At 27.6% G+C, this 17,371-nt stretch overlaps 1 protein-coding gene across 2 annotated transcripts in view; it reads left to right on the top strand.

Moving 5' to 3' along the window:
• LOC117168771 (tyrosine-protein phosphatase Lar) overlaps nucleotides 1–17,371 on the top strand; it is a 510,283-nt gene that overhangs the window by 451,081 nt on the left and 41,831 nt on the right. Inside the window, exons 7-10 of one of the 2 annotated variants that reach the window (XM_033354547.1) lie at nucleotides 3,938–4,048; nucleotides 7,048–7,323; nucleotides 11,302–11,586; nucleotides 14,594–14,617. In XM_033354547.1, coding sequence (XP_033210438.1) covers nucleotides 3,938–4,048; nucleotides 7,048–7,323; nucleotides 11,302–11,586; nucleotides 14,594–14,617 — 696 coding nt within the window. The remainder of the gene's footprint in view (nucleotides 1–3,937; nucleotides 4,049–7,047; nucleotides 7,324–11,301; nucleotides 11,587–14,593; nucleotides 14,618–17,371) is intronic. The other variant, XM_033354548.1, reaches the window with a different exon arrangement.

Here is a 17,371-nt window from a genome sequence, read left to right as displayed (position 1 = left end):
AAACGCTGGAAGTTAGAGAAGTCCGATAAGCGCCAGGGATCGGAAAACAATTCATAACCATTTTTTTAAAATAAATTTTGAAATTACTATTGCTCTATCAGTCGAAGGACATTTTAAACTACATTCCCTGAAAATTTATTTTAAAATCCTTAAAACTTAAAGCATTAAAAATTGTTTACATTAAAATATACAAAATTGTCTTGTTTCAAACTAAAATTTCTCAAAATTAAGTAATTTGAAAATAAAGGTCTAAAACTACAAAGAGGTCGTTCCCAAAATACGTAACAGCCGAAGATAAACGATTATAGAAAAAACAACATGAAGGAGAGGGGTGATGGCGTCAACATTATCAGAAAAAAGCTCTGTATATTTTTAGAACGTCTCCATAGTTAAAGAATATTCTTTATGCACTGAAGATCTTAATAGTAAAAATTTTCGAAAATTATATCCTTAAAAACTGAATAATAAATAAAACTAGTAAGAAAAAAGTTCCGGTAATAGAATAACTTTGAAATAAAGATTCTAAATATTTTCAGATTAATCATTCAAAATGTATTGTTTTTTTACAAAATTTATTCCTTTTCATGTTGTAGAATTTAGAATTAAAGTCTTTTAATTTTTACATTCTCATCAGAGAAGGCATTAGATTTGTGTAAAATTCAACCCCCCCCCCCCAGTTTTTGTCAAATGTCCACGTTTTGAGACCCCCTGAATCCGAAAAAAAAGGTTTTTGCGAATGTGTCTGTCTGTATCACTGTATGTATGTATGTCTGTCTGTCTGGCTGTCTGTGAACACGATAATTTTTGAAAAAAGTAATCTATTAGATTGCCCTTTGGTACACTCGTTTAGTATCGTTATGAATTTTTCCGAAAAATCAAAAATTACTAGAGTTATAGCATTTTCAGAACAAAAAAAAAACTTAAATGAACAATTTAGGCCAAACAACGTCTGATACGAAAAAAGGCTGGAGAAGAAAAACATTTCTTTTTGAAAGCCCTACAAGATTATGATAACAACTTTTTCAGTTTGGCCAAAAAGTTGAAAATTCCAAATTTGATCGTACAACAAAATTTTGAAACCATATTTTTTTAAGATATAAAAATTCTATGTATGGTTGTTCATAGTACTCAGAAACTCAAACAATTAACTTCCATGACTTTTTTCTATAAAAAGAAAATTAGCAAAGTTAGAGCATTTTCAAAATCCAAAAAAACAAACTGAAGTGAACATTTTAAGCCAAACAACACATGATATGAAAAAAGGCCAAGAGAAGAAAAACTTTGCTTTTTGAAAGCCCTACAGGACTACGATAACAACTTTTTTAATTTGGTCGAAAAGTTGAACATTCCAAATTTGATCGTACCAAAAATAATGAAAAATTCAAAAATTCCATTTTTTGGTCAAACTATGCAAGTTACGAAAAAAAGTGAAAAAGCTTAAATTGCGCGCCCTGGAAAGAACTAAAAATTTATAGTAAATCACTTTTCGATATAAACTACGGAAAAAAAGTAAACAAAAATTTTTAATCCAAAAAAGAGCTCTAATTTTTGATTGGACAGTTAGTTTTTACTTTAGTCGTAAAAAATAACATTCTAAATAAAAATATTAAATTTGTTTGAAAAATGACACAAGGTACGAACTTAAATTACCAGACAACAGTGGTTCGCATAAAAAGATCTATAAATTTATTATTAATCATTTTTCGATTGGACTAGTAGATCTTCTTTTAATCGTAAAACATACGATAAAAAATGCAAAAATGAACTTTTTGGAAAAAACACCGAAAAGACGAAAGAGGACATAGGCTCGTATATAGGACCCTATATAGATTCCTGTATTAGACCCTATGCAGATGCGCAGTAGTTTTTATTTAATAGTAAAAAACAACATTAAAAATAAGAAATTATAATAACAAGGAAATAAGAATTAGTATGATTCAATTTTTAAGCATATTATGAATTATAATGATTCACATTTATTGAAATGATACATGTTTCAGAGCAGCTTAGAATACAATTTAAAGCAAAATAAGAAACAAATACAAAAATAATCATGATAAATACAATTTGCTTTTTATTTTGCAATTTTTTAATAAGTAATCCCACGCAGCGTTACATAAAAAATGTATTATGATTGATATAAAATTGTTGTGTATAATGTAGAAAAGTTGACATTTTGGACAAAATCGAGTGCGAAGCACGAGATACGTGATGAGAATGTGTTCGTTAAAGCCAAAAGAGCTTTAACAAAAGAGAGTTTAAAATCACAAAATTACAGTTGTCGGTCCTTTTGACTTTGATTTTAAAAAGTGCCCGAATGCGGAAGAAATGCAAAGACCAAGTGCGGAGTGCGTTGGCCATTAGTCGCGTGCCGTATAGGTGCGCTCAAACTCTCTTTTAACAAAAGATAATTCACAATTACAAAATTACAGTGGTGGATGTTTTGAGTCTTAATTTTTAAATGTTTACGCAAGAATGTGTGGAAATATAAAGACCGTGCGCGTAGCGCGAGGTAAATACATAATCGAGCGCGAAGCGCGAGATAAATACAACATGGAGCGCGAAGCGCGAGAACCAACAGTTGCGCGCCCTAGGCACGCTCAAACTTGCTAGCCGCTCGCGCAGCGTGCGATGTGAATGTGCCCACGTAGCGGGCAGATTTTTTAATTATTACTTGTTCAGAGTGATCGGAATCGAATAAAGTTTATTAAAAATGTTTAAACTTAGAAAATTTTAAATTTGTAGTTTATGAAATTGAATAATTATGTATGAATCATTTAAAATTATACAATTTCATTTTTTAGAAGAAACAGTTTAATCGTGAGAGAGTTTAAATTAGAACAATTTTTTGATTTAAAAAATCAACATTTTTGTTTTAAATTCGAATCGTTACCATTTTTCAAATCCTGCCGAATTCCGCCTTAGAATGTAAAAATGTCCGACTTAAAATATTTGAACTTGGTACAAAAACGTTGATTTTGAAATATGTTTTTGAGTCCCTCAGTATTAAAATTGTTTTAATTTTGAGTGTTTGGTTTTCAATTTTAAACGCTTTGAATTTTTTATTTTTCAGTATTCGATTCGTTAATTCGGTAATTTTTGTTAATACTCCAAATCATAAATGAACCACACTTCAAATGAAGAAGCGCCCATTGCAGATGATTAAAGTATAATATAGGATTTTTTGTTAGTTTTATACATTAGGCTTTAGAAAATTAAAAGTTACTTGATATTTGAAGAGTGAAATTCTAAACGGTACTAAATCCAACCAGCATAATTTTACAGGAGGGACAAAAAACTATTATCGAGAGGAATGATTTACAACTGATTGAGTAACTTTTTTTGTGTTGGAGGATGTATCAGTTTAGTAATAATTTCCTGGAAAAATAGATAGCGCTACATATGCATGAAATAATCTAATTAAAATGACTATGGACTGAGCACCATTCAGCTTTCTCTGGTATTTAAAATTGGGAAACTACATAAATCGTTAAAAAAATCATAGTGAATGAATAATTTCATTTATTTCATAAGCAAATTATTGCCGTTGTATTGTTTAAAAAATATTTTTTTTTATTGTACATTATTCACTTGGTTCGAATGCTTTAAAATTTAAAGATATTTAAATGCGTGTAAATAATCAATTTTAGGTTAAAAATGGAAAAAACCTCTACATTTTTCACTTAAATAGGTGTAAGAAGGCGAAAAAGTATGATTTTTTTAGAAAACTCAATTTCTTCAAAAGTGAACTTAGCACTGCCAAGCTTTCCCTGATTCAATTTAAAAAGTCGATATTTGGCTTATTTTGTAATTTTTCTCAAATATTTGTAGAAATTCAGAATAATCACTGCGAGTAATATTCGCAATTATATCTGTATCGTGTTTTAAATTATTTTCACCAAGACATTTATTCATGAATTTTTTTTGTCTGTTTTAGGAGCTCTGCAAATCACTGAGTCTGACATCAAGGACCAAGGAAAGTACGAGTGTGTAGCAAATAACTCCGTTGGTACCGAATATTCCAAGTCGACGATATTATATGTGAAAGGTAAATAAAATACTAAAACCATTTTTGATAACTTTTTTTAAACGTTTTATTATTCAGATTCAATTATTTAGTCATTTTATAATAATGCTTAAAATATGAATTAAAGTTTCTGAAATTGCAATAGTTATAACAATTTTAGAAATTGGAAACCTCTTCCAACCAAATAATATAATTTGACTCAAGCAATCAATGCAACAAAAAAATGCATGTTTCATATTTAATTGCATTCTTATAGTATAAAACGAAAGTTAAAAATCATATTTACTGCCAAAAATTAATTCAGTTTATCATCGCAGCAATTCAATTAAAAATTCTACTAATTATAAATAATTGGATAACTTAATATTGAAGTAGGTAAAGAATAATTTGCAAATGATGTATGGGTCACTAAATATTGTAATATTAATCATAAATGTTTCACAAGAACAAAAGTAAATTTTTTATCTGAAATTTAAAAGACAGAATCTAGAACGGCATGAATAATTATAGAAGGATAAATCGATAAATAACGCCAGAAAGAAGGTAATGAAAATCGGGGATAATTTTATGCGCGTATCTGACTGAAAGCTTCTTAATCTCCTTGTTAACGTAATTAAACGTTTCAAACAAATTAATATTATGTTTGTGAATACAGGGATCACAGTCTTTCCCTTATTCCCTTGCGTTTCTTCTTTTTTATTAAATTCTCCACTCTCCATTTTCTGACAAAATGGTAAATTCACGTAAGAAATATAAGAACCATTATTCATTTAGATCCGTAAAATTATCCTATTTAATACTGTAGTATGCTACAGCGTGTAATGACAGTTTTATTTATGTTTTTCACTAAAGCAATGATCAATTATAAGTAATTCAACATTTAAAATTTAATTTAAAAATTTGAATTATTACTTTATATTACTAAAACTAATTTTTTGTGTTGCTGTGTATGAAAATAATAAATTGCATTGGTATAATATTGAATCACATAAACGAAGTGCAAAATGAATATATATTTGTTGTATTAAATGTGTTAACTTACAGAGTCTAAAGTTAAGCGTGATGTTACGAAATTGTTGGAGCTGAAATATATTGTTTTCTAAGGCAAAATATGAGACACATAATTTTTATTTTTCACAAAAAATTTGTTTACCAACGTAGAATTACTTGTATGCATAGTTAAATATTGAACAAAATAACTTATATTTTCTTTAAAATGTGGTATCTTGGGACAATCTTTCATGTTTTGAAATTCCTCAAAAAAAGTATATTTTTTAAATTACGGAACTGGCGTAAATTTTGCAACAACCAAAAAACAACTAAGATTTTGAAGAATAAGAAGTCTTGAAGAACTTAAAATAATATGCACTATTGACAAAATATACAATTGCAAAATATAAAAATGTCAGATCGTTTAGATTTTAAGTACAAAAAATTGATGGAATTATGATATTTGCTGTTTTGTTTTGATTAATTATACTCCCTAATTTAGTCAGTAATGTTTATAGTTTCTTTAAAGGAAAAGAAGCAAAAAAACAAAAAGGCAAAACTAGTCTAGTAATACTGTCAGAAATATTCTGAAACCGTTGTTATAGCTTTTCAAAGGTAATAAGAATTTTTCGAAATTTCCAATACTTTTACGTAACCGTTTCTGTGATTTACGAAATTTTGCATACATTTACGAAACTGTGCCGCTATTTTCGTAAATGTATCGTAAATTACAAAAAAGTTTCGTAATTTTCCGTTACATGTAACGATATAAATGTTCCGTTAATCATAACTGAATTTTCCGTTAATTATCTTAGATTTACGAAACTTTTAACTTAATTTTCCCAAATATATCATCAGGATGAGGTAATAAATTTATTCAAAAAGGAAAAATCCCGAATGTTGAAAACCCAAAAATATAATCACAGTTATGAAAAATTTGCAAGAAATCAACAAAAAAATTTAATACTACAGAAAATGTTTCATGACAAAATTAAAATATTCCGAAGGTAAAAGTTTACGAAACTAGACAACTACAGAAATCCCAAATTGACAAAATTATTGAATTTCCAAAATTACATAATTACCGAGATTTTTAAACCCGAATTTTCAAAATCCCAAAATGCCCGGAATTAGTACATTTTCGAAATTAATTATTTCGCAAAATTCCAAATTTTCGCTGTTTCAAACCCCGCCAAATTATATTTAACATTTTCATATGTTAAAATAATCTTTTATTTTACAGATATACGTGCCTAATTTAAAATTGTTTAGAGCTCTTTTAAATTTAAATATATCACTGTTCAATCTAAATGAAATCGGTCATGAGTCTAATAAAGCAGCCTCAATTTTTTTAAATCTTACCAATAAAAAATTTTCAAGTTTTTATTTTACCGTTAACAAACAAAGTTCTTTAGGATTTAAACAAATCTATAAAGCAAAAATATTTTTTCTCTGAATCTATACAAATTTAATATTTTTGGAATTTAAAATGTTTTAGCCGCTCAAACTTAAACTATTTTAAATTTAAATTTAGGAGCACTAAAGAATGTGGTTTCAAATTTACATTCAGGGTATTGAATAGAATATGGATGAAATTGCCAATATTGAAACGAAATACTTAATTAAACTTGTAAGTATGACGAATTAATTATTATTAATTATGAATGTATCAAAAGAGAAAATATTCCTGATTATAAAAATGATTTTAAAGATATAAAAATTGTTTGTTGAACCAATTTTTATTTTTGACGAAGTTTTTTTATATTGCCGTATATGGATTTCCAAGGATCTAAGTATATCCAAATTTGAAATTAAATTCGTTAATTGCAGAAATCATTTAAAAATATAACCGTATTTCCCCTTTTTTTAATCACTTCTGCCCTGAGATCTCTGTGAATAGTATTTTGCAGTTACCCTGATATTCCAGATTTAAAAATTGATATCGAAATATAAGACTATTATGTGCCTCGGGATAAAATGAGGTTGGTGCTGTGAAATTTATTGCTTAAATTAATTGTACATATTTTCAGAACGACGCGTTCCTCCTCAATTCTCTATTCCTCCACCTGCCGTGAGTGAAGTTATGTTTGGCGCATCCTTAAACCTAACCTGCGTTGCTTATGGTGCACCAATGCCTTTTGTCAAATGGAGGAAGGAACCAGCGACCGACATAACACCTGATGACAAACTACCAATCGGCAGAAATGTCCTTATGCTAACCAACATCCAGGAGTCAGGAAATTACACTTGCATTGCAGCTAGTGACCTCGGATTAATCGATGCCACTACCATGGTGAAAGTTCAATGTAAGTTATACCAATTCTATCATCAGATGACAGGTCTCGTACTCACCACTCTATTTGATACTATTTTTTATTTTATTTTTTTATATTTTTTTTTAGCGATAACACTATTTTGCTACTATTTTGAAAAAAAATACACTAAAGGCCCTATTTTCTCACAATTTTGCTAATTGGCTAAAATAGTATGTCCGGCATCTCAACAAAGTAGTTCCACTTTCAACCAAGTATTTGAATTTTCAACGAAAAATGTGAATTCTCAACAAAAAAGATAATGGTTGCAGCAGATTAATTTTAAACCAAAAAGATTCATTTTTGACCAGAAAGATGAGCATTCTACAAAACAGTTGAGTTTTAAACCAGAAGTTAAATTTTTTACGATTATGATGAATGTTCAACACCGAAGATTAATTTTCGATCAAAAAAGATGAATTCTGAATAAAATACATCAATTTTCAACCAGAGGTTTAAATTTTCTACCGGAAAAGACGAATTTTTAACAAAATAGTTTGACAATGGATGTGGTGTTATTTCAAATTTGATTTGAATAATTTTTAGTTTACATTTTTTCGTTTCGACTTAGGCTTTGGCATGAAATAGAAAAACAAACTATTCAAAATGTATTCTTACCAACAAAAAATACATATGTCAGCTTGTTAAAACATTTTAATAACCGAAGCATATCTTTTTTGGTTTAAAAAACGACATTTTAAAAAGTTTCGTCCGCAATTTTTTGCCAACACCTAAGTTGACTTTGATGATTTTTCTGGAGAACGGTTCAACTTGTAACCAACGACCGAGTAGTTAAGATTTTATTTAACACAATTATTTTTCAATAAAAAAAAACTGATTTTCTACAAAACACTTTAATTTCGTACGAAATATATCATTTTTTTACCGTATTGTTGAATTTTTAAGCCAATAAGATAAATTTTCTACAAAATAGTTGAATTTTCAACCCGAGATTATGAATTTTCAACAAAATAATTAAAATAATTAGTTTTTAACAACAACAAAAAACTTATTTTTAAATATAATTATAAATCTTTAGCCAAAAAATCAGTTGTTACAAATTTGATCAACTTTCACCCAGGGTGTATAATTTTCAACCTAAAACAATGAATTTTCAAACAGAAATGCAATTATTTTATTTTTAACCAAAAAATTAATTTTCTACTAAAAAAGATGAATTCTTAACAGAATACATCAAATTTTTAACAAATACTTGCATCTTCTTTCGGAAAATATGAATTTTCAACAAAGTATCTAATTTTTTTAAAAAATAGATGAATTTTCAACCAATTAAATTAATTTTCTACGAAAGAAGACGAATTTTCAATAATTTTGATTACAGTTTGCAGCATTAATTTAAGCAACTAGTTTGAGGCATGGATGTGAAGTTAGTCCTGCTTTATTTGATTATTTTTTAGTTTATATTTTTTTTTTGTTTTTACAAATTTTTAAGTAAATAATTGGATTTTTAAACTAAACAATATCAATTGAGCCGTTCATAGTAAAATCACCAAAATGAACTCAGATATTGGAACAAAATTACAAAAGAAATTTTTGAAAGTGTATTTTTACAAACCAAAAATTTTTCACTATTTTCAAACTATTTTTTGTTCAAATTTGTGACACTATTTACACTATTTTTTTCTCTGAAGTGAGCCTGAGGCCTGCTATATGTAGTGTAATTTACATACCATTAGCAATTTTCAAAATAAAATATTATTCTTAACGATCTACTTTTGAAATAAAAGTTATACAAAGTCCTTCCCCGACGAAAGGCGAAATGTTCTATCCCATAATGGTCCGAATCTGTATTCTTTTTTTTATTCCAATTTATTCTATTTCTATACATGGTATATTTTATGCAGCAAAGGAGATAAAAGTTAGATCCTTTTCGGGATCACTAGCAGATCGGGAATTCGGGGAAACCCGGGAATTTTATTTAGGATCGGGTATTTTTTCTTCTATCGCAGAATCTATTTTTTTACACTTTATCTACTAAGTATTGTTTAGTAATTTAATGTTTTTCTCTTAAATAAGCTGTAATCTATCAAAATTCTCTTTGAAAGTGGCCAGAATGAAGGTATTTTGTCAATTATTAAAAAATATTTTTAAAATATTGCAAATACCAATATTTTCTTCAATTTTAAATAAAGTATAATATAAGCTAAACATCCCAGCAATAGTGACCTTAGTCTCGGATATCGTGACGCCGATTTTTTCATCCTAAGGATAATAATAATAAAAATATTATAATTGAATCTGCAGAGGAAAATATTAAAATTTTTCCAGCATTTTTGTTTCAACTTTAAATATGTAGCATTATGCGAGCCAAAATGTTTACAGTAATAATGACGATAAGTTGATGTGATTTTATAGAAATTTATTTTTAAAATTATTAAAGGACATTACAGTATGTTTTAATTTCATTTTTAAGAAGATTTTGAAATTTTCACTACTTATGCAATATCTTCTTAAAAAATTGATAAATCAACTTCGTCCCTGCAATTTGATGAATAATTCCGATAACGTTTAACCTACTAAGATATAAAATTTTAACTCTCATATAATTAAAATTAAAATAACTCAAGCAATTATTAATAAAGGAGTGGTGGTGTGACTTGTAATAATTAATTTAGTTTCGATTAATATTTATTAGTTCACTCTGCCGTCGAGGATAAGTTTGTCATGTGTAAATTAATAATTGTTTTAATCATAAAGCAAAATATTGATGAATTTGAAAATAATGTAAAAATATAAAGAGTAATTTTTGTTAATGGCAAACAACAGGGAATTTCATTCAATTACCGGGATTTTTTTCTCCAATGCACTAATATAAAAATTACAATTGCTTTCATACATAATTAAATATAACTTACAGAAGCTATCCCTGTTCCAAGTCAAAGTGCGTCAATTTTGAAAAACTCCTTGTTCCAAGTCAAAAAATTTCTTAATTTACTTATTCTTTTTTTTTTAATGAAACTTTGTCGGAATTGGAAACTTTTTTCTTCAAAATTTTATAAAAAGGTTGTTACTATATTTCTAAATTATAATAGAAAATGTTGTAAATAGATTTAATTTTGACTTGGAACAAGGATTTTTTGAAGCGAATGTAATAATAACTTTGAAGATGGAATTTCCATGAAGAATTATAATTTATACTTTAGTGCCGAGAAATTTAATCAAGAATTATTATTTGACTTCGAACAGAGAATTTTTTTAATATGGGGTGACTTTTATAAAATACAGTGAAACTCTTCTATAGCGTCGTTTTGGGGGCTGACGGTGAGTGAGAATTAACTCAATATAGCCCGTTCCGTTTTTATTTGTTCACGCCTGAGTGCTCGCCTGCGTGACAGTAGCAGATCCCGCGCAGCTCCTGTTACACCTACCTGCGGCACGGCGTCAATTCTCGGAAGGGCTATTAAAGGGTTACACTGTAATTTTAATTCTGATTTAAAAGAAGGAACTTCAAAGAAGTACCTGTTTAAGTTCAAAATTCTATTATTTTAACCAAATTATCTGTTCCAAATTAGAATTTTAATTGTCGTGACCAAAAATTATTTAATGTTCAGAATCAGAATTATAATTAATTTCTAAAATGTCCTGTTCCAAATCAGAAATCTTAAAAATATTTCAAAATCTTTATAAATCGCTTGAAATGTTTAAAAACCGTTTGAAATTACTCAACTCCTTGATCTCTTTTCAATTGACTAAGAAAGTAAAAAATGACACCATCAGTCTACGTGTTGATAAACTGAGCTATAAAAAAAAAGATGGAAATAAAAATTCGGAACATCCTGGAAAAGAAAACTGACATATTGTCTTGTTCCTGCTATCTTTTTTTTCCCCCAGGAGGACGTTCAAAACACTTTTTAAATCTTAAACTTATCATATGAATTTTCCATGAGTTAAAACTTGTATCTCCGCAAATTATAAAAACAGCTCTTATTTACGATACGCATTTTTCCGCAGCTCTTCCCGGACAACCAGAAAAAGTTCAAGTTTCAGATATTACAGCCACTTCTGTGAAATTAACGTGGTCTTACAAAAGACCAGATGAATTACAATACTACGTCATTCAACACAAACCAAAGCATGCAAATCAAGCTTACGCTGAAATATCTGGAATCACGACAATGTACTATCACGTGAGAAGTCTTAGCCCTTATACAGAATACGAACTGTATGTCATTGCTGTCAACACCATTGGACGAGGTCCCCCAAGTGCCCCAGTGATAGTCACCACTGGCGAAACAAGTCAGTATTTTATAAACATTTTCACACTCGCGATTAACTAAATCTCAACAAAAATCAAGAACAAATTAATCTTCCAGTTCGAAATATTTCAAACTTAGTATTTAAATGTATCAAAGTGAAATAACAGCATTTTCAGTGACCAATAAGCTAGTGGATTGAACACTAACTTTTGATACAATATGAATATCCACCTTTCGAATATGTCTTCAGAGTTTTTCAATATTTATTATTTTATTCTGTCGATATTTTATCTTTCAGTGAATATGAATGTAGGATATTCAAATGAATGATATTTCTACGTCATTCAAACACTGTGACAGCTGTCCGACTTTTCGTGATTTTCTCAACAAAGATATTCATCACATCAAATATTTTTGTCAATACACTATTGCATCTCTTACCATCAATTAAAGCACCGGCTCAAAGAACGTTGTAAGATTTGTTGGATTCGAAATTTCGTCCACGGTAGCACCTTAATCGGATTTTGGATTTCTATATTTCACTTTTACTTTAAAATATTATTTTTTATCAAAATGCAATCCAGTAAACAGGACATCAAAAAAACTTTATTTTTAAAATTCCCTGAATTTTCCCTGATTTTTCCCTGATCAATTTTTCTGTTTCTCTCATTATTAATAATCAAAGACGATCAACTTAATCTACTAATATTTTTATCGTAAAATATTTTATAAACGGAATTAAACGATACAATTTCAGATTAAAATTGAAAAAAATGCAAATTGATATATTTCAACCAAACAAAGATTACTTTATACCATACAAAAATGAATGTTTAAACGAAACCAAATTTCAATCCAAAAGGACAAATTTTCCATTAAAATGTATGATTTAAAAAAAAAACAGTTTAATTTTCGACCAAAAAAAATAACTTTTGAATAAAATACTACAATTTTCAATAAAATAATTAAATTTTCAACCAAACAGTTGAATTTGCAAACAAAAAAAGATGAAATTTCAGCTAAAACAGTTGCGTTTCTAATTACATAGTTTGTTTTTCAAGCGAAAACGACGAATGTTTCAGAAGACATTTGAATTTTCAAAAAAATGATGAATTCTTAGAAGCAAAAAAGTCCATTTCCAAATAGTAAAAGTTTCAAACAAGAAGATGAAAAATAATTTTCTGAACTGTCAACCAAAAAAAAAAAATTGTTTACAAAGTAGTTCATATTTTATGCAAATAGTTAAATTTTCATTTTAAAAAGATCAAATTTGAATCAAATAGTGCATTTATGAACCAAAAGGAGGACTTTTTAACTAAAATGATGAATCTAGACTTGGAGTTGTTGAATAGTGAGTTAAAAAAAATTATTTTTGTAAAAAAAAAAGATCTTTCAATAAAAGAGATGAATTTTAAACTCAAGTAATGAATCTTCAACAAAAATGTTTATTTTAACAAAGTGGTTAAACCTAAGGTCATGTATATCAATTTTAAACAAAAAATATGAAATTTCAACAACTAATGTAATAATAGATATTAAAAAAAAATTGTTATATAAAGTCATTAACTAATGCATTTTTAGACCAAAAAGACGTATTTAAAGAAAATAGTTGAATTTTTAACACTAAAATATGAATTTTCAAAAAAGAAATTATTTTGAATTTTTATCAGGTAAAATCAACTACAAGAAATAAATAGAAAGACAAGGCAAATAACTTGCTATCAAGAATATTATATTATGTTTGCCGCAAAACTTGATTTTTAAGATTCCTCTCGTCATTCCCTAATTGTTCCCTGGCCAATTTTCTTATTTTCTCTGACCATTAATATTTAGACTAGAATCTTATCTTCAAACATTTTTAACATCAAATCTTCTATAAATGGAATAAAATAATATTAAATTAAAATTGAAAAATTTCGTATTGATTATCCATAGTAGTTATTTAAAGTGTCTCTAAAATAAATGCCCTGAAGTTTCCTTTATTTAAAATAGTTTAATTTAAAAGAATTATTTATAAATATAAAAAGAATTATAAAAATATAAATAAATAAATTGTAAAATATTTATGTTGTAATATTTATATCAACATTTATATAATAATCATTATAAATTCATTATGATAAGTATACATAACTATTTGAATACTTTTGTAGGGTTGTATAATTAACCTACGTATTTAAAGTCAATGAGTTAGATGATTTTAAATTACAAATATATTTTTGATTTATAAATTATTTATACTTTATACTTTGAATCAATATTTTCAAATTTACTCCTTCCACTAAATGTTTTGTTGTTATTTAACTAGCAATACATACCCCAGTATTTAAATTTAAACGTCAAAATTAAAATTGATTGATTTTAGTGCTACCGCCGACGAATTTCCCAATAAAAATCGAACAGTATGAATATAGATTACAGTGAGTCAAAATCTCTGTTCATACAACATTCTTTGAGCTGATGCTTCGATTTATTTTCTAGTTTATAAGTATTATGAAATGTGTTTAAAAAAAAACTACCTTTTTTTAGCTTTTGTTATTATTCAATCATATTTCGCTCCTGCATTGTGGAATCTCACCATTTATGAATTTCGATTTCTTCTTCAATATGTAGCTAAAAAGTTAAGGAAAATGACAATCAATTAATAGAATTGATGTTTTCACCTAGATAGTGTTTTGCACCGGGTCGATTTTTTAGCATGCCTTTTGAGGGAAATTTTATATTTTTTTCACGCTGTCCACTGTGGGCACATTTGATTCATGTAAGTGATAAGTATTTTTTCATCCACCATTATATCCTCTCTGTGTGTTGCACGCGCGGAAATTTCTGATAAATTCACTCGCCAACAATAAAAACTATTCGTCGTCATTTATACTTTTCCATAATTTTTCTCAAACAACGAAGAAACAACGCAACTCTCACTTTCCGTAATTCGTAGCGCACCCGTGACCAACCAGTGAAAATACGAATGAGTTAATTTACATTCATGTTTTCACAACTTAGAATTTATAGAAGCGGAAAATAATCGATTTACCTTTTCCCTATAGCGGATTCAACATATGGAGGTGACAGTAAGTCAAAATTACGTACTAAGAGTGCAGTAGTAACCTTTTGTTTTTGGTTCCTATTTTTTCATCCATCTCTAACGCACTCATCGCGTTGGTGTCTTATGACTAAAGTGTATATTAATTCTTACTTTATTGTTAAAACTTTTACGTATTATGCTCTTTTAATTTGAAAAATGCACCTACTTCGGCGTTTTGGTCTGAGGGTTTTTCACCTTATTACGTCACTAACAGAGTTCTAAAATTCCCTAAAAATATGAAATCAGAGAATATTTTGGATAGTTGCAAAGCTTCAAGCTGCGGTATTTGAAAATTCATAAATTTCCTAAAAAGAAAGATTGAACGCAGATATTCTCTAGAGGATATTTTACCTTTAGAACTCTAGTCACTAACTATTTTGCACCTCTTTTTTGAGGCACATGAATATTCCCCATATTCTATTTTTCCCAATATTTTTTTACCGAAAATCGCGTTACCGAATCGCAATTGAAACTGGGAAAGCTAAACTCAATTTTCTCACAAAATTGTTCAGCTTTCCGTACTTTAATTTTACATAAGTGTTATTCGACCGAAATAGTATTTTGTATCAGATTTATTTTACCGAGTCACTTTTTGAAATAATTTTTATTTTACCTTAAGTCAACTTAAAAGGGCTGAATGGATTTTGCACAAACTTAATATTTTATTATTTAATTGCTGATAATTACGTATATTTTGATAAAAGTGTTTTTAAAGCCCATTAAAAACCATTAAAGTTTTTGAATGGTCATGAAGAAATGCAGTTCTTATCAGTTTCTTAAATATTTCTTTACTGCATCCTACTTTAAATTTCTCCCAAAAAAAATCAAAGTGCATATAATTTCCCATAAACTGAAAGCAGGATGTGTTTTCTCATAAAGGTTGGGAGATATTATCCTTTAGAAGTTATCCCTTTCTCAAAAATTTGAGGAAAACCAAATTTCATTCATGTTTGAGTACTGCCTTAGAATTATTTTTACGAAAACATACGTAATAACCTGCAAATGAAACAAATAAGTTTATTCAATAATCCCTCCAGCCATTTGTTTTATTTTTGGTCTCCAAATAATCGTCAGGTATCACTGAAAATATTCCACATGATATGAATTTCAAATGGGCCATGCAATGTTTCTAACTTAAATTTCTAATTGGCATTATATGAATTTCGAGCAACTATTTATTGACAAAAAAAAATCGGAAAAGTAAAAATTATCGAAAATTGTTATTCGGTAAAATATAAATGATGCCAAATTGTAATTCCTAAAAACAAAGAGTTAGGGATCGTTCATAAACTACGTTGCCATTTTAGAGAGGGGGGGAGGAGTTCTCACATAATCCACGGTGAAAAACGGTAGGGGGGAGGGGGGTCCCAGTCAAAGTAACGTTTAGAACAATTTTTTCTAGAAGTACGTGTGTTAACGTTTGGTAAAATATTAATCTTTTTGTTTAAAGATTTATGTTTATAGTTGAGAATTCTTGAATTTTATTAAACATTTGTCTTTTTTGGTAGTAAATTAATGTTCTTGTTAAAAAAATTATCTTTTTTAGCTGAAACTTCATTTTTTCGTTCGAAACCTCTTGAATTTTAGGAAAAATTCTTATTTTTTATAGTAAATTAATTTTTTTGCTTAAAAATTCTTTTTTTTTAGTTGAAAACTTAACTTTTTGCTTCAGAAGTCTTGAATTTTGTTAGCAATTCGTCTTTTTTGGTAGTCAAATAATCTTTTTATTTAAAAATGTATCTTTTTTAGTTGAAAATTCAAGTTTTTGGTTGAGAATTCTTAAATTTTATTGAAAATTTGTTTTTTTTGTGTTAGAAAAATAATCTTTTTGTTCGAAAATTTATAGTTTTGGTTAAAAATTTAACAAATAGGTTTTAACGTGGAATTATATTCTTAAAAATTAAAAAAATTTCTTTCTTACAAATTCAACTAACCTTTTTGGGCGAAAAGTCTCGAATTTTGTTAAAAATTCGTTTTTTCAGTAGAAAGTTAATTTTCTTTTTTAAAATTGTATCTTTTTAGTTGAAAATTTAACTTTTTCAATCAGAATTCTTGAATTTTTCCAAAAATTCGTTGTATTTTTTTTATAGAAATTTAATCTTTTTGTTTAAAAAATTCATCTTTTTGCTAAAAATTTAACTACTGGGTTTTAATGATGAACTACTTTCTTAAAATGCATTTCTTGGTGATTCGAAATTTTAGTTCAAAGTTCATCTCTTTGATTGGAAATTAAGCTGTTTTGTTGAAAATTCCTTTTTTTATTGAAAAATTAATCTAGTTTATTTCAAAATTCAACTATTGGGTTAAGAGTTCTTTTATTTTGTTGGAAATTCGTCTTTTTGGGTAGAAAATTAACTTTTTTATCGAAATTTCATATTTTTTTGTTTGATAATTCAACTGTTTTTTTATAGAAAATTCGTCATTTTGCCTTCAAAGTTCAATAATTTAGTTGGGAAAATCAATTATTTGGTAGAAAATTATTTTTTCATTAAATTAAAAGTTTAAATATTCAATTTTCAGTTAAAAATGTACATTTTCACTTTATAATTCAATAATATCCAGATTAACTGTCATGTAAAATTTAATTATGCACATTTGAACACTTACGCTGAAAATCACTTTTTAATTTTAATTCTTTATTTATTATCGAAGCTCATAGTTTATCACACGTTCACGTAGACAATATAGACATATTGGCAACTTGATTCGCTATAAACACAAAAAAATCAGTGTCACAATC

The sequence above is a fragment of the Belonocnema kinseyi genome, chromosome 3, assembly GCF_010883055.1.
Source record: "Belonocnema kinseyi isolate 2016_QV_RU_SX_M_011 chromosome 3, B_treatae_v1, whole genome shotgun sequence".
Taxonomy (NCBI): Eukaryota; Metazoa; Arthropoda; class Insecta; order Hymenoptera; family Cynipidae; genus Belonocnema; species Belonocnema kinseyi.
This window is presented reverse-complemented; position numbering and strand designations above follow the sequence as displayed.